The sequence below is a fragment of the Ruditapes philippinarum genome, unplaced genomic scaffold (genome assembly GCF_026571515.1).
Source record: "Ruditapes philippinarum isolate M1 unplaced genomic scaffold, ASM2657151v2 ctg3875_1_1_1_1, whole genome shotgun sequence".
Classification (NCBI taxonomy): domain Eukaryota; kingdom Metazoa; phylum Mollusca; class Bivalvia; order Venerida; family Veneridae; genus Ruditapes; species Ruditapes philippinarum.
The window spans coordinates 70,095-92,221 of NW_026855500.1; the positions used below are offsets into that span (position 1 = coordinate 70,095).

At 32.2% G+C, this 22,127-nt stretch overlaps 1 protein-coding gene across 1 annotated transcript; it reads right to left on the bottom strand.

The window, feature by feature from the left end:
- Nucleotides 1-703: 703 nt before the first annotated feature.
- Nucleotides 704-7,790, bottom strand: LOC132743554 (uncharacterized). Its single transcript, XM_060732084.1, has 8 exons — nucleotides 7,671-7,790; nucleotides 6,951-7,071; nucleotides 6,376-6,571; nucleotides 5,906-6,056; nucleotides 4,040-4,103; nucleotides 2,450-2,611; nucleotides 1,561-1,697; nucleotides 704-787 (listed from the first exon to the last, which is right to left on the bottom strand). Exons 1-8 carry the CDS (start codon nucleotides 7,776-7,778, stop codon nucleotides 704-706), a joined length of 1,023 nt encoding a protein of 340 aa, XP_060588067.1. The 5' UTR covers nucleotides 7,779-7,790.
- Between the last annotated feature and the right edge of the window lie 14,337 nt (nucleotides 7,791-22,127).

Below are 22,127 nucleotides of genomic sequence, written 5' to 3' on the forward strand. Positions count from 1 at the left end.
GCGTGTAGCTATATATCCATAGTAAAATGTTCCTCCCTTTTGTTCAAAAGTTATGGCATAAAATATTTCTGTTTTAAATCATTCTCGGTAAACCAGGCTATTTACCGTATTAAGTATATACGGAATATGTACATCGTAATTAACTATTTATAAACGTCATCAGAGTGATGCACAATGTATCCCGCTACAACTGTAATAGCACTTTTATGTAGTGATTTATGTGCCAATGTGAAACTTAAACTGGCAGTTTTGACGTTATGTCATGTGTTAAGAAACGCGGTTGCTATTTGTTAAATTGCAATGGCGCGTGAAGTACTTGCAAGTTTTACATTTAAGAAGAAACAATATAGGTCACATGATACATATGAATACCTTGAGTAAGGGAAATGACTTTCCTCTCAGCAGTAAACATTACAGAAAACTTTTTAATACATATTGTTTCCTTATTTATATTTAGTATATCACGTTGCCCATATCCATGTTCATGACAATTATGTAAAACTTTTAAGACGACTGACACACACTGTGCAGGCGTGAGTTAAACATACAGCTGCGCCTCCTTATTATCTTGTACTAGTCAATTCATTTCATGACAACAATAGTGTATGTATAAATGAGTGCAAACGTTTGATAATACGTCGCAAAATATGCATTTTATTTAAGATTTTATGATCTTCAACAAGCATAGATAAGTTATATCATATTAGCAAGGTGGCTCGATGAGCGTTTGTACCCCGACATGATCACTGATCCGAACATTTTCATCTTCTTCATGAAGAAACACTCTCTGTAAAATAACAATATAACATTTAGAATATAATTATATTTTGCATTCATAACAAAATCACTATAAATTAAAATAAACGACTACATTATGTCTCAGAAATCCATATTTTTAATTCTTTAGTAATGTCAAACATCAATGTTGAGAAAAATGGATTAAGTGATTGTTAGATGTTTTACAACTGAAACAATAGTGCTAGACATGCGGTTATGTGTGGTAAAGGTAACAAAATACGAACAAAGAAGTATTTTGACTTCCATACTATTTCACTATAATTATACCAATTACCACCTGAGTTCATGTATATAGAAAATGAATATGCTTTTGTAAACTGTAACAAAATACCATAATTACACAGGTTTTGGGAAATAAAACTGATAACATTACTGAGAGATAATGGACCTTTAATAGTTTAATTTCTTTCTTATGTTTTATAAAAGTGCTGTAAGGCAAAATTTTTGTCATTTCAATAAAAGGCAAAACAATCTTCCATCACGAAGCTTTGATGTATGGGTTGTTAATTAAGTCATACATTGAAAGTATTTCTCTCATCATGATAATGATGTTATTCAAATTATGTGATACATTGTATGTGTTTGCTATTACGCAACAAACTCTTCATGTAACACACATATTATATGACCTAATGGTTTATGTGAATGACTTATATACATTATACGAATACATTAAACAACTTAAGCAGCAACCAAGCTTGTTCATATTTTATTAAACTATGTTTAAAGAGAAGCGTGTACAGCGCGTGAAACGAAACTTACTTCTGTTTTACGATATAACATGTTCTTCACAAAGACATGGTCCCTGACATAGCTATAGGATGATCGTGTCTGTTTACGATATGTGTATTGTATGGCTGGCATTGTTGGAAAACGTTTTAAAAAACGCAAGTAGTTCTCTGAAGTATAAATTTAAATATATTTCAATATGTGGCTTTCGTCTGTTCAAATTTCTTTAGATGGAAGCAGTGAAAACGAAAGCAAATAATCTAAATTACAGAATCTTTCATGGGAAGTACAACATATTTCAACCCAAAGCACCGTCAATATATCCTTTACTGGTGTTATTGTAAAATATACCTGTATGTTAGATGAGTCCCCCAATCAATATTAAGTCATTAGGTTACTAAAGCTCATGATCATGACGTTCATGACACGAGTATGTTTACAGCATAAGAACTAAAAGGAAAAGGAGGTGACACCACATAAATAAACAATGGAAAATACAGATGAGAGTTTTGTATAATTATATATACATGTTTAATCGAGGTCTAAGAACCAAGTCGAAGATGAGGCATCTTTTTGTTATCAAAAGGAAATGATTTAATACTGTTTCTTATTGTGTCCCGTCCCATAAAATTGTATGAACCACATTTAAAGTTATTATACAACGGAAAATATATATCGCAAAAATATACATTTGAAAAAATAAATGATAATATATAATAACTTTGATAGTTGTTTAAAGCACTAAATAAAACTAAAAAAATATTATATGTTAAACTTTGTATATATCTAATAGCTTTTCTTGTGTTGTATATTTAATTGATGTAATTTCAGAAGAAAAAGTATGATTTTTAAAAAAGCATCACTTGTTTTCTTCTGAGAAGTCAAATGATGGTAATAATTTTATTTCTTAAACTTCAATTACCGGCCTGCTTAGTATATTGTCCACTCACGTATCTTAAACCTGCGTTGAAGTCACCAAGAATGACTGCAGTCTTGGTATCCCGGACACTTGTGATTAGAGTATTTGTTTGATGAGTGTTCATTTCGCTGTACGACGAAAATGTACCATTCTTTATCATGTCGACTATAACATAATATAACAATATTAATACATTCAGAACCTGATTCAGTATATAATAGTTACTGTATTAAAACCAATGTAATATTTCAAGATATACAAACATCTGTTTTTAATTACTTCCTCAATCATTAATTTTGATTTTTAACAGACTGGTATACTTCCTTTTGCCTAAGAATGAATACAAGAGCAATCAGTGATCACATGTGTCGCCTCATGATGGCCAATTTCATGGTGAGACAAATTTTGTGACAAACGGACAGACAGACGGACAGTGCACAACTAGACTTGGTACTGATCATTCCTGTAAAGTTTGGATAAAATTGCACCAGTAGTTTATGAGGAGTAGTCCGGACAAGCTTTTGCGTATCTGGCAACACACAGAAAAAAAACACCTTTTTATCAAAGGGCCATAACTCAGCCAAAAATCATTCAACCGGAAAACCCGTGCAATATGCGCAAGGACTTGAGTAACAGATCAATCCTGTAAAGTTTCATTGAAATTGCATTAGTGGTATAAGAGAAGTAGTCCGGACAAACTTTAAAAATGAAAATTATTAAAGGGCCATAACTCTTACAAATATCATTAAACCGTTAAATGCTGACAATATGCACAACTAAACTTGGTACTGATCATTCCTGTAAAGTTTGGATGAAATTGCACCAGTAGTTTATGAGGAGTAGTCCGGACAAGCTTTTGTGTATCTAGCAACACACAGAAAAAACACCTTTTTATCAAAGGGCCATAACTCAGCCAAAAATCATTCAACCGGAAAACCCGTGCAACATGCGCAAGGACTTGAGCTACAGATCAATCCTGTAAAGTTTCATTGAAATTGCATTAGTGGTATAAGAGAAGTAGTCCGGACAAACTTTAAAATTAAAAATTATAAAAGGGCGAAACTCTGACAAAAATCAATGAACTGGAAAATGCTGACAATATGCACAACTAGACTTGGTACTGATCATTTCTGTAAAGTTTGGATGAAATTGCACCAGTAGTTTATGAGGAGTAGTCCGGACAAGTTTTGTGACGGACGGACGGACAGACGGACGGACAGACAGACGGACAGACAGACGACGGAGAAGTGATCCCTATATGTCGCCACTACTCCGTAGAGGCGACACAAAAAGGGAACCATGATCTAATACGACTACATCTTAGACTTTTTTCTACATCCGCTCAAATAGGTATACATTGTCTACCTTTCGGTGGTGTCAAGATTTTTGTATCTCAGTGAAATTAGACAGCGTAGAACTGCCTGTTGATACTGTATTGAGAATGCAGACACTGCCTTTTGCTGGTGTTTTTATGTATATATTTTGTACAGAAAAAAATGCATGTGTTATCCATACATTCATAAAATCATCTTACTAGGTAAACAAATTATTTTACACATGAGGTATTTTAGGGGATATAAACAATAAACTTACGTTCAAGAAACCATTCGTATGAATCACTAAGACTTGTACAGAATGCTGTTGCGACATCATCTATCTGTCAATGGAGTTAAACAAATCTTTAAATATTTCTAAATTATCATAAAATACTTAATACTTTTACTATAGTTAAAGGCATATTATACATCAGAAACAAGTAACTTTTTACTTCTTTAGAAAGGGCAAACATGATTTTGTTTAAATAAGAATGTAAGATGCTTGTAGCGTAATAAGCAATTCGAAATTAGCAATAATTGTGGAATAATTTTTCATAAAAGTAGCAAAATATAAACAAAGTGACTGCAGTATTTTGACTTCCATACAAATTACTTATACGCAAACTGCACATATTGCCAAAATGCAATACATAATGAAAATGATGGTTCATGTAATTAGCCAATGAGTTTTATTTTGGGTACTATAAAACTATACGAACACGTATAAACTTTTGAGAAATAATAATAAAAGCATTTCTGAGACATAATGAGCCCTCAAATTAAAGTGGTGACATTGAGCATGTATGATTAATCACCTACATTATTGAATATATCAAAAGGTTAGAAAATATTTTTTAGTCTGACATGTTGTTCCACCAGTAAGACTTGTTTAAACGTTCCACTAAATGATAATTAACCTAATAATTGTTAGAAAAATCACGAGCATAAAAGACATATCTTATATCTTTTACCGATAATAATGTAGATACGCTTACATTTTGTTTGGTTTAGTGCAAGTTATTCGTTCATTTAGGTATTTATGGAATAGTACATCCTCGGTAACCCAGGCTATTTACCGTATACCAGTATTAAATGTAATATATACGGAATGTGTACCGTGGGTTCCGACGATGCGAATGATATGAAATGTTAAACCCGTGTCACACTAGAACGACTTTCTCACGGCATCCAAAGAAATTCAAAACGCCGAGGTGAGCGCAGTAAGATCGCAAACATCGCCGCAGCATCGGCATAGCGTCGTAGTGGCTTCGCATAGAACGCCGACGACGGCGCGCAATTTGAGCCTGCTTAAAAAAACGCCGTCACTCGGTGTTCTGATAAGAGCGCAGTGGAATTGCAGTAAGGACGCCGTAGCAACTCAGTAGCATCTCCTACAACGCAACACCCTTTTACGGAGCTTAACTTTTTAAGCACAGTGTGAGCGCCGCGAGAGCGGTGTGAGCGCCGTAAAAGCGCAGTGGAAACGCAAAGAACGCAGTAGAAGCGCTCTCAGAATGAAGACAATCGCCATTTTAACGCCGTGAAAACTCGTAGCATCTTCATGATCGCCGTGAAGACGCCATGAAGACTCCACGTCGTCAAAAATATTGCACTTTTTTGCGATCTCACGGCGCTTTGTTAAATTAAACAACGCCGTGCAACCGCAGTAAAAGCGCAGTCTAGTATGTCAGGACCTTAACATTCAACACAATCGCGGATGTTCTTAAATTCTGAAGAAACATCATTTAATATTTAGGTGTTGAGTGCTGCATGAGCTGGGCTTAGTAGTGCTGTTTTAACTATGAAATTTCTGACGCAATCAACTCAAGATTTTTGTATCGTTTGTATCATTTGTCTTGCTCGCCATTGTTTCAAATAATTTATGATGATAAAAATCAAGGAATGTCAATCTAAGGATGTGAAATGCACGCATCTCAGATTAAGACATATGTTGAAAATCGTGAATATATATATGAATAAAAGATAACGTACTTAACACATACATACAATTAATGTATTAAAATTGCTTATAATTTTGGTGTGTTTATAAATATTATGTAGACCATATAAATCTTATTTCAAACAAATTTGTGCCATTTTTCATACACGTTTCAAATTAATATACTATTTACTTATATATTACATCTGCTTTTATATATCCATTTGTCCGAAACAATTTTGCCTCAGGGTGATAGGCATTGAACGTTGCATCACTCAATTTTCTTTTCGATAAAAGTACAAGACCTCCTTTATTTATCGCCCGACCACCTTGTACCGGCCTTGGTGATGAACACCTGCAATTTGATTTTAAAATTCTAATGATAAAATAATTGTTTTGGATAAACAGTATTATGAAAACTTTGTAAATCACCACGAATGCGATCTTTCTTTGATTACTCATGTATAAAGGAATATCTTGTTCATCAGTTGAAGTAACATAGTATATTACTTGCTTTAGGCTGTTACTTTCAATCAATTGTAATTTCAATCAACAGATTAAATTTTTAGCAAAGGGTTTACTCTCAAACTGTTTTGAATATTTTGACTTTTGGATTATAGATATAATATTTGATATTATCTTCTTTAACTCTTTTGCATATTTTGGAAACATACTTTTGCATGTTGTTCACCGACGAAGCCAAACAGTTCAAACAATCAGAATCATCGTTCTTGAATATCTCAGAAATCTCTTGCACACAATGTACTTTTACGCAATTGTTCAACTCTCCTTTATATGGAGTAGTAAGGCAGTTAGTTGTTCTTGCGCATGTTAGAAATTTGTCGAGTTTACTATGGTCGCACGGTGGTCCTGTGATAATAATATAAACATTGGATTTATTCTAGCATGATACACAAATGATATCCGATAAGAAGATGACGTCATACACCATTAAATGAGTGATTATCTCGCAAAGACAAATGATATGTGAGGACAATGTTACTATGATTATAGAACAAAATATTTCCATAAAACTGTTGAAGAAATACAAAATTACATTAACTTTCAAATATTCATAATATGTTTAAATACAAAATTGTAACTTATTCACTTTTAGAAAAACAAAAGTATGTAATCGTGAAATATTGAAATATTAAATTTAACATCTCTTGTTTGCTAACTGTTATTGTAAGAGATCAAGACGAATTGTTGTATTTTTATAATTAAAGTATTCGTGTATTGTTCTTACGTCGCCTTCCTCTTGCTTGGGATGGAAAGTCGTTTACGTCATCATGCAATCCACTGAATGAGTAGGGAAACTGCTTCCTCAAACCCTTAACAATATCCTCTAAATCTATACCAAAGAATACCTGTGTTGATACATATAGGTCATAATTTTTTTTTATTTTAAACACTTTATCCTAATATTCTTTATCGATGAGATATGAAAAAATATCAGTAGGATATAAGTTATATGTGACTGTCTGAAACTGGGTGAGATATAGAAATATTTAATTCCCTGTTCATAACTTCAAACGAAAACACTACAGATAAAGATTTTCATGACGTGTTCGATAGCTCTAAATAATGAGACTGACCGTTAGTATTATACTTGTATATGGAACAAACGTGACTTTCTAACTTACTAACAATTTCAATAGTTTGGAAAGAAAGGCAAACTATCAAAAGTTCAGTTTTCTTGTACTATTGTAACATACTTCATGTTTTGATATATGAGAACGCACAATTTAATCAATAAAACTCGGACATACAAGGCAACAGAATAATCAACATAATATGTTTCAGCCAATTTATCACTTCCACACATATTGTAAAGAAATGTATCATATATTATGTTTTGATTTAATCTTCTACAGAAAAGGGTACCGAGATGTAATTATTTTTAGTATGTGAAATATATCAATTCATGTATATGAAAGTCAGCTTTATGTACATAACTTTAAGTTACCTCTTGAAGACAAACTACGTCCGCCTTCGATGATTTAAGATTTTGAATTAGATTTCTCTTCCGTAACGCCTTGGTCTCAAACAAGTCCTCTCGCGATTCATGAAGCATTGTGTTGAATGTCAATACCTGCCAAAAGAGAACTTTTATATATCAATCAAACCGAGCCTGCAACATTTTCAATTATGTTGTGTTGGACTTTCTTTAGGGATTCTTGCTTTCTCTATTTTATCGTCACATCAGCGTTGTTTGTGCCGTGTGGAGGCTGTAAAAAGTCGCCCCGTACATTAAATCAGAGATGTTATATTTCCGATCCTTAAAGATCGTTCAGCACGACATAATTGTTGTGCTTATAGTTATTAAGTTATTTCTATTTGTTTTTGTTTGGTGGTTCCAGTATTCCTCACTTGAATACTGTTCAATCACCATTAGGATATGTGGCCTGCTTTTTTAATTTGTCTTTTGACGTATTATCTGTGATATGGAGGATTCATAACCTCTGATCCCCTTTCAAAATTCGATTTTATTTAGTTACGCCCATTGTTTTTTTCGTTTAGGGCACACGCATTTTTTTTACGTAGGGACCATATGCCGCTTATCATGAAATGGCACTACCATGTCACATTGAAGGTTCCATGATAACCGCCATATGAACACATCTGCGGATGTTTCAAAATTCAAAATTGTACCAATTCATGTTAAATGTTGAATTCTGCTTAAGCCGGTGCTAGCGTGCGTGGACGGTAGTTGCAATTTACAGTACCGTCCATGAACAAGCTCAATCAAACCGAGCCTGCAACACATTTTCAATTATGTTGTGTTGGACTTTCCTTAGGGATTCTTGCTTTCTCTATTTTATCGTTACATCAGCGTTGTTTGTGCCGTGTGGAGGCTGTAAAAAGTCACCCCGTATATTCAATCAGAGATGTTATATTTCCGATCCTTAAAGATCGTTCAGCACGACATAATTGTTGTGCTTATAGTAATTTAGTTATTTCTATTCGTTTTTTGTTTCTTGTTTGGTGGTTCCAGTATTCCTCACTTGAATACTGTTCAATCACCATTAGGATATGTGGCCTGTTTTTTAAATTTGTCTTTTGACGTATTATCTTTGATATGGAGGCTTCATAACCTCTGATACCCTTTCAAAATTCGATTTTATTTAGTTACGCCCATTGTTTTTTCGTTTAGGGCACACGCATTTTTTACGTGGGGACCATATGCCGCTTATCATGATATGGCACTAGCATGTCACATTGAAGGTTCCATGATAACCGCCATATGAACACATCTGCGGATGTTTCAAAAGTCAAAATTGTACCAATTCATGTTAAATGTTGAATTCTGATTAAGCCGGTGCTAGGGGGCGTGGACGGTAGTTTGCACTTTACAGTACCGTCCATGAACAGGCTCAATCAAACCGAGCCTGCAACAGTTTCAATTATGTTGTGTTGGACTTTCTTTAGGGATTACTGCTTTCTCTATTTTATAAAACTGAAAAACAAATCTTGTAGCTATTGATCAAAGATTCCACGTAGGCATTATTATCAGAGTGAAGAAGCGTTGTTTTCTTTACAAACAGCATTTCCTAGATATACTTTGTATTTCAGGAAGATGTTTGTCTTGCATTTTTCTTCATCTAGCAGCTGATGGTTGTATACGGTAATATTTTCAGCAAGACGTTTCAATTTCAATGAATTTTAATTCGTTTAAATTGAAATACTTGTTATACCTACTGGATCTAGTATTCAGCATTGTATTGTATTATTTCACCATTGTATGTAAATCTTGTATGTGTAAAATGTTTGAAATAAAATATGTTTAAACTAGTATTCAAACAGTCTCATCAACAAGACTAAAGCAAACACCATTTCCAATTTAATAGACAACATTATAATATTGCAGTTTCTAGTTTGTACTTACAGTTAGTGATCTCTTGTCTTTCCTATTTCGTTTGCCTTGAGTTGGTATCAAACATTCACAGATAAGCATTACAAAGACCAGAAACACTTCTATATTCATCTGCAAAGAAGCACAAAAGAATTCACGTGAACGTTTCAACTTAATAATGTGTGCATAAGTGTGTGAAATTATATTATAAAACTAATAATATTCCTTTATCTCAATAAATTGCATGACATAAGTAGTTATTTTAAAACGACACAAACACTTTTTATTATAGTTTGAATTATCATGCTACGATTTCTGATTATAAACAAAAGTTACTTGGACTCATATAGCAACTTACTTATTTGCTATTTAAAAATGTTTTATGACATGGTACATAAATTTAACATTTTATGCAACGTCATGGTGAATATTAAATGCATATGCTACTGTGATTGTTTCATGTAAACAGTGTATTCCTGCAAACAAACAAACAATTAACCATAACGATACAATCACAATCATGTAAAGATCCCTGTATTGTGAGCAATTAAAATCTTATTGTTAAGTATTATTTTTGTTATAAACATGCTACACATCTTAACAATTTTTAAAAGAATAGCGTAGTAAATTTACATATTTGGTGTTGATACGTCAGTTGCAATCTATAAACAACCTAATTTAAACGTTGTTTTTCAGCAGTTTTTAGCACATGTGTATCAGTCTAGGTGTCTAACCATGAAATTAAACATTGCTTGCATTATACTGCAATGAATATAGTATACTTAAGAAATAATATATCCCAAACAGTGATTCTATCGCTCAATAACATCACTGTTTTGGTTTAAACATATTTATTTCAGCTCGATTGCGAAACAAGTTCATAGAACTTATATTAATCACTTTCGAGTCCGTTATGGAACTAACTAGTACTTGTGTCATATGAAGAAACATGGTCGTGACCCGAGAAGGACTCGAAATCATGTATTGAGAGGCAGACACCTTAACCACTAGGCCACCGCTTCCCTCACTGTTTTGAATTCGGATGCGAGGAATTATATAATAATTTGCATCCGAACGATAAACAGTGATGTTATCCAGCGATAAAATCACCGATTTGGATATATAATTTCGATTCTAACACGACATCATTATATAAAGGGTGCTGTACCTGATATTAAGCAAAATTGCGCCTGTTAGAGTAACTTACTTATTTTCAGCGCGTCAGATTTTTAGTGGTTACGTCACGTGTATAATGATAACGTCGCATATCTAAATATAGAACTGCAACAGTAATTTTATTGCATAATAACACACTCTTTCGGTTCTTCTATATGCAATACGGAAAAATGCGGGTCCTGTTAGAATATTTTATCTTGCACGTGTCACACATTTCAGTTACATGATAGTGCAATATTTTGAGTTCCTTCAACACTTTTTTGACTTCCCAAAATAAGAACGGTTATGACCCGATTTAAAATTCTTTCTGATTTTAATATTCTTTAAGTAAAACAAGTTGCGCTGGCTTTGCTGTGATAAGAAGTTTGTAACCAATTCAAATAAATGCGTAAAATTCATAATATCTTTACAATAATCGTAATATAACACTTAAATTCGACAACGTTAAAGTATTTTTAATGCGTTAAGATATTTTTTATCTAAATAAAAAAAGAATAAATCTGTTTACCTTCAGATAATTCATGTCGACTTATTTATTCCAATTCAATGTGTGAACCTAAAGAAATACAATAATGTTTACATGTTTATTAATTGCCAAAGGCATTCAATTTAATGTTTGATAATTGTAAAGTGTAGTATATACGAGGGATGTCTAAGCCGTGGACAAGAGTGTTTACATACAAAATTATTAACAAACTGTTGTAAAAAGTTCACTGATTTTAACTTGCCATTTCTGAATGTACCTACGAAAAATCAACATATCATCAACATTAATTAAATAGAACAGATTATAAGACTGCATGGAAAAGCAATGCAGTCCACGCTCAAGCGTTTTGTGAAGTTCCGTCAATATGTTTGCTTAAAATATTCACTTCCTTGGGGGGTTACACGCGTGTTGTCGAGCCACCCACTTATCAAAACCCCGGGCGTGCCAGTCAAGTGTTAAAGGTCTTTTGAATACCTGGACAGCATTCATTTTGTTTCAAAAAACAAAACAAACAAAAAACAGCATAATTATATTGCTTTTAAGACTGCGTCTTCATATAAAGTATTCCAATACATATTCAATAATTTTGTAAATTCAAACTTCCTAATTTTTCAGTTTTACCAGTCCTACAAGACATTTATTTACAACTCTCCTGCTACAAATAAGCTAAACTCTAAAAGTTCAAGGAAACATTTCTAAAAGCGAAATCAAGTCTCAAATTGGACTAGGAAAATATTTGTCTGTTCTTAACCATGTCTGACGATTTCGATGTAGTAACATGGTTTCTTTTATTATAAGATACTTTCTTTCTAGAATATATCCTAAAAAATCTGGAAACAAAGTGATCCCTCGGAATCATTAATCACAACAAAATTACAAGAGAACTGCAGACTCGGTTTGATTGAGTCTGTACATGAGGGATAATGAATACGTGCAACATCCCTCACGCCCCCCCCCTAGCACCGGCTTGAGCGGTACTCAATTCTCAAAAATTAATAGTGCTGGCATCAATGATCCCGAAGGACCAGAAAAATATAACAACACTGAAGTCAAGTACAGGGCAACTTTTTACAGCTGCCACACAGCACTTGACACCTGCTGTTTTGAAGTATAAAAATCTGGAAACAAAGTGATCCCTCGGAAGCATTAATCACAACTTAATTACAAGAGAACTGCAGACTCGGTTTGATTGAGTCTGTACATGAGGGATAATGAATACGTGCAACATCCCTCACGCCCCCTAGCACCGGCTTGAGCGGTACTCATGCGTCTTACGACTAAAAAGATTTACTAAATTCATCATATGATTTAGTACAAGACTCTGATTTTTACATTTCTACTTATCCAAGTTGTCCTAAATATTTCATTGCTGTTCTCTGCAAACAGTTACTTTATATAGGAATCAATCTTCGTAATTTTTAATGATTCGTTGGTATGTCAAAAAAGATAAAAATAGTAACTAAAAAAGAGTTACAATACATGTCTTCTTGCCAGTTGTCTTTTTATTTTGCGTATCCTTGGAAATGAACATCGAATCCAGAGGGGTAAACGTACTTGGCGACGCACTCCGATTTGACAAAGTGGTTTGAGAATGAGAAGAGAAAGAGAGAGTGGTTCTGCTTAAGTTGACAACGGCATTTTCTCATAAAGTGACAAAGGTTGTCGTAAACATGTTTTCGCCAAACCTACGCTCTCTCTGCTCCTCTTAACTTCGTTGTTTCTCGTTTAACTCAACCGAATGTGATTAAACCGTCTTTTTATTAGAATGCTCGGTATTTCCCCCAATCGTTATTGATGCTGGCAACTTAGTAGATTTAGCGTCGTCAAATGTATCCGCATGGTGGTCGACAGAACTTTTTCACCGTTCGGTTTCGAGGTTAAAGTTTAGTGCCCGAGTCGTAATTTCCTTATCAGGTTCATTTTCATTCACCTTAACTGTTTTTTCTCGTTTAACTTGTTATAGTCAACTTTCTCCTTGTTCCTTCTAGAAGTTCTCTGAATTTCATTCAGTGGGAAATGCGAATGACGTCAAAACACTACATTATTAATATTATATTGTATTAATGTCACGCTGTCTGTGAATTCGTTATGAAATCCGTCATTGAAGGAAACCCCTACGCCAACTCTTAATTGAAAGATTCTCTGCATAGAAAATGCTTAACATAATATTTTTGTTTTATAAATTTATCCTTCTAAATTTATATTTAACTTTAACTCTTATAGCACACCCTTTAAATATATTATTCATGAATTGTACATAAATGCTTTTATTTGCTTACCATAAAAATATAGTCTAGACAAAATGTTTATCAATCCGTACGTTTTTGAACAAAATATTACTTGACATTCTAATTTCGAAATCACATTTAAATGTTTCTGTTATCATATTCATAGATCATGAAAAGTTTGAATTAATTATATCTTCTCAATATTTCTTTTTCCTAAACGCAGTGTAACCAAAAGACCCTAGCCTAATGCGCTTAGATACATGTGAATACTGTTTGTTGAATTATATCAGTAAAATTTGTTCAAAGTCAAGGATTTACTCTTGAAATATTATAAAGATCTACAGACATATCATACAGAAATTCTTAAGCTATTTTAAACTAAATAAAACTGAATATGTTTGCTTATGATACTTTATTCCATAATAAAAGTTTTGAAAGGCTTCACTTATATTGTCGCTTCTACATGTAAACTATTTTCATAGAGAATCACGTTTTTAGTTTTTATTTTGGAAATTACATTTTCGTCCATTCCATTCCACTATCTGCTAATTTACCACCTAGTGTATAAAATAAAACAAACCATATCAATATCGATTGTTATGAAAGACACTGAATTTTTCTTATTGATCAGCGTATAATAGACTTAATTGACGGTGTGCCAATTAGTACCAGAGATAGGGGCCTTATTTTCAAATTTTAAATTTTAAGTTATAATTAGTCTCATTTAAAAGCAAAATATGTAAATATCCTATTGTATGTGTTATATACACGCCACTTAACTGTGCTCCATTACAAAGACAGGTATTTTTAAAGTTTGTTTATTGTAAGTGATTCTTATTTTATATTGAGTTTGTTAAAGGAAGGTTTAGTTGAACAGGTAAGTTTAAATATAGAATAGTATTTTTAGTTTTATTTCCCTAAAACATATTAAATGTTCTTAATTAATTATCAATTCAGTACTTTAAAATATTGTTTTTCAAAAACTGTCAATATAAAACAAAAATATTCCGAATTCATAATGATCAAGTGAGCATAATACTGACCAGAGCTACATGTTTTTAAAGTCTAAAAACAAAGATATTTAAACGAAAAAAAACATTTCAAGCAAAAGAATCTGAAACAGACTTATTCTTTATTGTCGGTATTTAAATATGCTGTATAGAGATAAATATATAAATATATTATTTTAATCTTGTCAAATGTGCTTTTTAATTTTATTTATTTTCGCTTGTTAAATATTATTCCTCTTATTTATTTAAGAAACTTAAAGCTGTAATATAGGTGAATATTAGGTAATTCAATTCACATGTTTTAAAGGCAGATTTTTACATGTCACACTTTATATATGAAATAGCAAACTATCATTGTAAGGAAGTCGTCAGATATAATATTTAAATGATTGTAGAGTAACTTTAATATTGTAAAATGATCCATTACTTAATTTTAATCTAAACCCTGACATTTCAAAACATAAAAAAGGAATGTTTATTTTTTTTAATTTTTGTCCAAAAAGTCTTAAAAGCTTGATGATATAAAATCAGCATGACTGTAAAAAAAGATAATCAACAGTGCATATGTCAATAAATCTAGTATCACATTTACAAGTAAATTATGACTTTTCAGGAGAAGGTCATAATGGCAACTTATTATTAGAACGTATAACTGAAAAATTAAAACGATCTACTTTTGTGCACATCATATGTATTAAAATGTATGCTGATTGACTAGCTATTAATATAAACAAAAATGCATATGTAAATAAGGTGCAATAAACGTGCGTATTTATACTGTCTGAAAATTATGCAATTTACAAAAACATTTAACTTTGAAAAAGAGTCAAAACAAAAGCAATCAAAATAAATCATTACATCAAATCAGTTAAAATTTAAACAAAATTACAATGATATTAAATATTGGTACAGAAGGTGCTTAAAATTTCGTTGGATCTTAAACTCGTGGATTGACCTATTCCCGAAAACAATGAACATAATTGTCCGCGAATAATTATGATTTCGCAGTATGTGAACATTTAAATAATAATGATAAAAAATCTTATATTTCTTACCATGACACTTGTTTCACTTTGATGATATAGACTACATATCTATGTTACTAATAACTTCATACATGTACCAAGAGTGGAATAACAATACATACGATATATATATAATAATGCACGACTCGAGAAAAACAACGGTCTTAATGACAGGCCAATAAATGTGCACTACAGCGATTTAAATGACGTCACTCCTTTTGCGTAAACATATGTTAACACGGAAATGCTTTTTATCGTGTGTTATTGAAGTTTTTAAAGTTAACCCAACGTCGGAATTTGAGGAAAGTTTATAAGATGGAGGAGGAGTTTGAAGTAAGTATCTATAAGTATCTATAAAGTATATTTTTTATAGTATTAATTAAAGGGATACTTTGACAAATGAATTACAAAAAAGTAAATTGATGTTGTTCACTCAAATCAAATGTCATTCTCTAAAGTCCTAGCATGAATTTCTATATTATAAATACTATATATTTTAGGTTTGAAGCGTAATTATATTTTCATATATTGAACGAAATTAAGACGCCTACAGAGTCACCGAGTAGTTTTAAAACAAATCATATAACTGGAAAACCCTCTGGACATTACAATTACAGATATTCTGGATATTGTTAGATTGAAATAAGTATTAGTTATTCATTTGACAGATATTTTAACATTTTCATAGCTCTCTATAACAGCTATTTTGAAGTCTAGTTGGGAAACCACCATTTTTTTCTTTACAAAGAGAAACGTTTTGTTCCTCTGACTGCTTAGTGTTTTCATTTCGAGGACATTTATAGAATATTGAATGAAAAATTCAAATCGTACAAATGAAAAGTTTGCCTGTGTCTCCCTACATTAATTAAAGAATTAAAAAGCATTAACTAGTACCATATGTTACCTATTCAGGTTATATCATGATTATTTTACCGTAATTATAAAGATCGGTTCAAATGCGCTGTTTTTACCTCTATCTTCAAGGTACATTACGCTCAATCTGTCTGGTTGAGTTCAATTGAAACTTGAAACTTGAAACTTTTTATTTAATTAAACGCCTGTTTCTATTTAACAATATTCAACGGCGTTGTACAGTACATATAATATAATAAGAATCAACATCAAATGAAATAAAAGCTTTAACATACAATTCCAATTAACATGTTTTTAAAAATTTTTAGAGACCTTAAAATGATAAAACTGATATACATGTAGCATGATATAAGATTATTTACATACATGTAACTTGATTACAAATAGATTAAAAAGAATAAAACATTCATTTACATTGCACATTCATCACACTGTCAGTCATCAGTTATACGTTACTCATGTTTATCTCATTTCAGATTTTAAAATAGTGATTCAAACTTTGTGAAAAAATGTGTTTTAAGATTTCTCTTAAATACATCAATATTTTTAGATTGTTTCAACTCTAATGGCAGCGGATTCCACAATTTTGGACCGATAGTTCCGAAACTTCTGTCACTAAATGTTTTTCTTTTATTGAATGGAATAACGTAGCAGTTCTCAGAGGTTTTAGCTGAACGTAGTCGGGTATTTGGTACTTGTTTGGTTAGGAGTTCAGAAAGGTATTTTGGAGCATGACCGATTGAACAATTGTATACAAAAGTCAGAATTTTATATTCGATTCTAGATTTGATGGGCAGCCAGTGAAGGTCGAACAATGCTTGCATTGAACTGTCAAATTTCTTTCGTTGCAGAACTAACTTAGCGCACATGTTTTGAATACGTTGCATTTTTTTCAATTCAAAATCGGATACACCATAAAGAATGACATTGCAATAATCCAAGTGTGACATTACGAGTGCTATTACTAGTATTTCAGCTGCTTCTTTGGTGAGGTATTTTCGGATACGTTTTATTCTAAGATAGTTTAACATTGCAGTACGGCACTTTCGTTTGACATGTTCCTTGAAATTTAGTGTTTGGTCTAGAAATGCGCCTAAATATCTAATGGACTCTTCGGAGTTGATCTTATCTCCGTTTATACAAATGGATTTTAGGTGACACTTTTCGAGTTGTTGAGAACTTCCAAATGTTATGAATTCTGTTTTCGATGAGTTCATCTTGAGTTTATTAGCGTTCATCCAGTTGTTGATATCAATCGCACCATTTTCTAATTCAGCGATTGCAGAAATTTCACTATTTTCTTCAGTCGGTTTAAAACATTTGGTTGCAGTATGGTCATCAGCGAATCCATACACCGATAATCCAGATGGAATCACGTCAAACAAGGTTCCCGCATACGTTAGGTAGAGCCAAGGCCCTAAACAACTACCCTGGGGGACACTGCACTCTAGTTGCCGTGGAGCTGAGACCGCCGAGTTGACACACACGCGACAGCCCCTTGGACGAAGGTATGAATCAAGCCAGCTGAGCACTGAACCGCTCACGCCGTACTGCTTCTGTAGCACGTCAACGAGTATATCATGATCCACAGTGTCGAACGCGGCACTGAGATCAATCGCGATTAGCGCTGTAACAATTGACTATATATTTAAAAAAGAGTGACTATTATAATGGCCATTGAACAATAGTTGATTATGAAAATTGCCAAGGCTAAAATATGATAAATTGCCTGAAATATAAAATCCCTGCCCCACTCTTTTTATCAACGGAGCATTAACGACATATTCCGAAGGATATCTATAGAAATTATTGTGATTCATGTGGGTTATTGATTATTCACATGGACTATTATCTATAATTTAAAATTGAAACCTATTATGGAAAAATCTAAAGTCGTTTTGACTTTGACCTTTTCACTCACCATTTATACTTGGATAGGAATAATGACACTTTAATTTATATTTAACTAGGGATCTCTTTTTTTGTTATTTCATAGTTAATGAGGGTATACGGCGTAGTGTTGTCACACGTGACACTGAAGAAAAGTTTGTCCCTTCAGTCATAATGTTAGTTTGCCTCCTTTTTCTCACTAGATGGGCCAAATATATTTTTTAACCCTGCGTAACATCCAGACTGGATGACATCCTACAACAACTCAACTCCCTGAATGACGAAGGTCAAACGATAGATCCAGATGGTAAAGGAACAAACGGACCAGACGCTGTGCTGTCGATGGTAGACTGGACATTGCAATCAAGTTAATTAGTCTCCTGCCTTGACGATACACTCGGTCTTTTATAGCAAACTATTTACAATGATATAACGGTTAAACGATTTGTAATAATGCCTTACTTTAAAATCGGAGTTGCTGTACTATAGAAAGAGAACATATCTTATAGATGAAAGTGTAAAGGTGTATTGTTTGTATTAATCGTTTACCAGTAATTTTATTTACTTAACTTACATTTTTATAATAGCATGAAGTCAAAAATGTCCATACCGTGTAATTAGAACGTATTCACGGTCCTGAAAGAGAATATTTAAGCCTAATCTAGTAAAAGATTTTAACATTAGTTAAATTCTATATCATTCTTCTATAATTAAATTAAATTTATAGGTTAGGATGGTCTAAATTTTTATTTTTACAAACTGACTACAAACTAACAATATGTGAAATTCAGTCACGTGAGCTGTCCAAGTTGTTCCATTCTTTTAACTAAAATATTTTAAATGTGCACAAATTAACATTTGATATTGTAGGCATATTAGGTAATAAGTTTGTAACAGTTGTCATTACGGATATTTCTTTTGATAGAAAATTCCAGCACATCCGGTTCCAGACAGACACACTGGGTGCGATGATGGCCAGAATAACACCCGAAAGCGAGAAACAGTTGATTCAAGTCTCGATTTAACCTGGATTCTGGTTCAGTTCAGGTGTCCGTCCATGAGTTATTACGCCTTGGGGTGTCAAAAGGGAACAACAGATATTTGGTGCGAAGCGTGCGAGCGTTCGTTAGTCAAGACAATCAGTCTTATTATCAGTGATCTAGGTGCACTGTTATACCAGTTTCGTGATTATACATATTCAAACTACTTGTTTCTATGTTCATCATACGGCATTATTGAATTGTTTTACAATTTTCTACACTGTTATGTTCTAAAGAATAAAAAAGTGAACGTGAATTTTGAAATTAACTATTTATTTATTATTTTTCATAGCCGTAAAGATATTAAACGTTGAAATACGTAGACTTATATACTTATGTTTGTTTCTTTCTTTGTATTGAATATATACTTAACAAATTGTCTGCTGACTGGATGATTTAACCTATGCGACCGGTGCATACAAAAAACAACTAACACACCTGTACCTTCTGATCGTGGTCTGCAATATTTGTTTTTCACTCAGTACATATTTTGAAAAAAATCTAATGTTTTTGTCAAGATTGAAGTAATTCAGCATGATAATGATTAAAACCGTGTATGACACGCTCCTTGGTGTTGTCATTACGTTGCTCAGCAACGATAATAGTCGCAATTAGCGAGAAATCTCTTATTTATTAATCTATCGATGTTGCTTTCTTTTCCAAACCCCAATGTATGGACCTATTAGATGTTTCCTAATCATAAGCGGTTAGTTGCTAATGTGAAGCAAAAATTGTCAGATTTATTTCGAAATGAGTGGCATTGTACAGAATCGAGTAAATGTAAAAAGTATAAATTATTTGAAGAAAAATATTTCATTTCGAACACTTTTTAACAAATATACCAAAACACTTACTAAGATATGTAACAACAAACAGCAGGCTTCCTGTTGAAACCGGAAATTGGAATGGTAAAGATTTAAATTTACGTAAATGTTCACTTTGTAACAGCTCTGGAAGTATTGGAGATGAATTCCATTATCTCTTTGAATGCAATGAATTAACTGTACTTAGAAACAGAATGTTAGATCGTAATTATGTACGACATCCAAATTTTATTATCTTTTAATTCTATTATGAATATGAATCTAACTCATTGTAATGAATACAGTAATTTTTGTTTACTTATTAAGGAAATAATAAAAAAACTTGATAATAGATTTCTACATATTTGTTCTTCATGTCCTTGAAAATGCGTGTCCTTCTCCATTTTGTTAAGATGAATTGTATTTATATTATTATTTTCATGTGTCTGCTTTGCCTCTTTATGTAATGTAGGCTTATATGCTATAGCTCATATTGTTATGTGTGTACATGAATTAAGTTCTGGAATAAACTTTGAAACTTTGAAACTAACTTTTTACAGTTAGATCAAAGTAATTGAGTTGCTTTAAGATAAATAAAATTGCCACTTTAAAATTCTTTAATTTATAAACGTCAACTAATGTATTCGACGTCATTTGTGAATGAAGTGTTCAAATATATGACGTTCTTTAAATAGGTATATATCAACAAATAACCATTTGATTAAAAATAGTTTTCACTATGTTATTCAGAAAGAAAATCTCAACAAAAATGAGATAAAAACCAAATTTCGAAAAAAATGTTATTAAGACCGTTTTTTTTCGCGTCGTGCGTCATATGTATTGTTATATATATATACTAGTATACTAGTTCATTTGATTACTTTTGATTCACATAGAGGATATAATTTCGAATATTAAGGTAGACCATGGGTAATGGGCACCATAAGGAACTGCAAAATGACAACATAGGACAGTTATATGTCTTCAAGGTCACCTGTATGCAAAATTTAAATAAAATTTACCCTGTGGTTTATGAGTTATGGATATATTTCTGAACTAAGACTTTGCCATTAGACGGGCTTATTTTCAGAAATGAGGAAACTGTAAATAATCTGTAATATCAACATTATAAAAAATGTTTTTCTATTGCTCATTGTTAAGAAACAAACAATAACATTCAGGTAACACATTACACAAGCAAAATGTTTGTTTCTAAACAAAATGTTCTTAATATGTATAAAAATGTTACCCTACCCAATTCCACTTTTAACACTAATTTTACCATTTCCCTATCTAAAATGCCTTATTCAAAATATCCCTAAAATTTATCGAAATAAGGGTCTGTTTTCAAAGTTTGCCTAAATTTTCTCAAATGTATATTAGTTGATCATGCAAAATATAAAATACCTTTGACGTGTAGTTTTTATTTTATCGAACTTTGAAAATATCTGGTATCACATCACATTTGCTATAAATTTTAGCATTATTTAGCAAAAAAAAAAAAAAAACAAAAAAAAAAAAACAACCTAAAATAATTACATAATTTAAATCAAACTTTTTTTCTTCCATAAGGGATCAGAGAGATACATAAATAATGTTAAAAAGAAAAAAAGAAAGAAAAAAAGTTGCCCCTTCTGGGGTTTGAATCCACGCCCCTCAATTTCAATGAAGTTTACAGGCAATTCTAGCCTATTTGAATACTCTTCAAAGTGGAGGTAATGCATTACCCATGGTCTACCTTAAAGCATTTCAGATATACGTATATTCCTAAGATTTCTAAGAGTATTAGTTTCCTCAATTTACAAGGTGCGAATTGGTACTCCAATAAAGTAGTTCAATCGTTTTCATTTTATCAATTAATTTCACAAATTCGTAGACTTCTATACTACCACACGTGACATAGTTTTTATTTAAAAAAGGGATAATATGCAGCCTAGCTATAGATCTTTCAATTTCTATATTTATTTTTGTAATTTATGCATAGACACATGTAAAAGGGAAAACGTCTGAAAAATCCTTGAACATTTAGGCTTTCTTG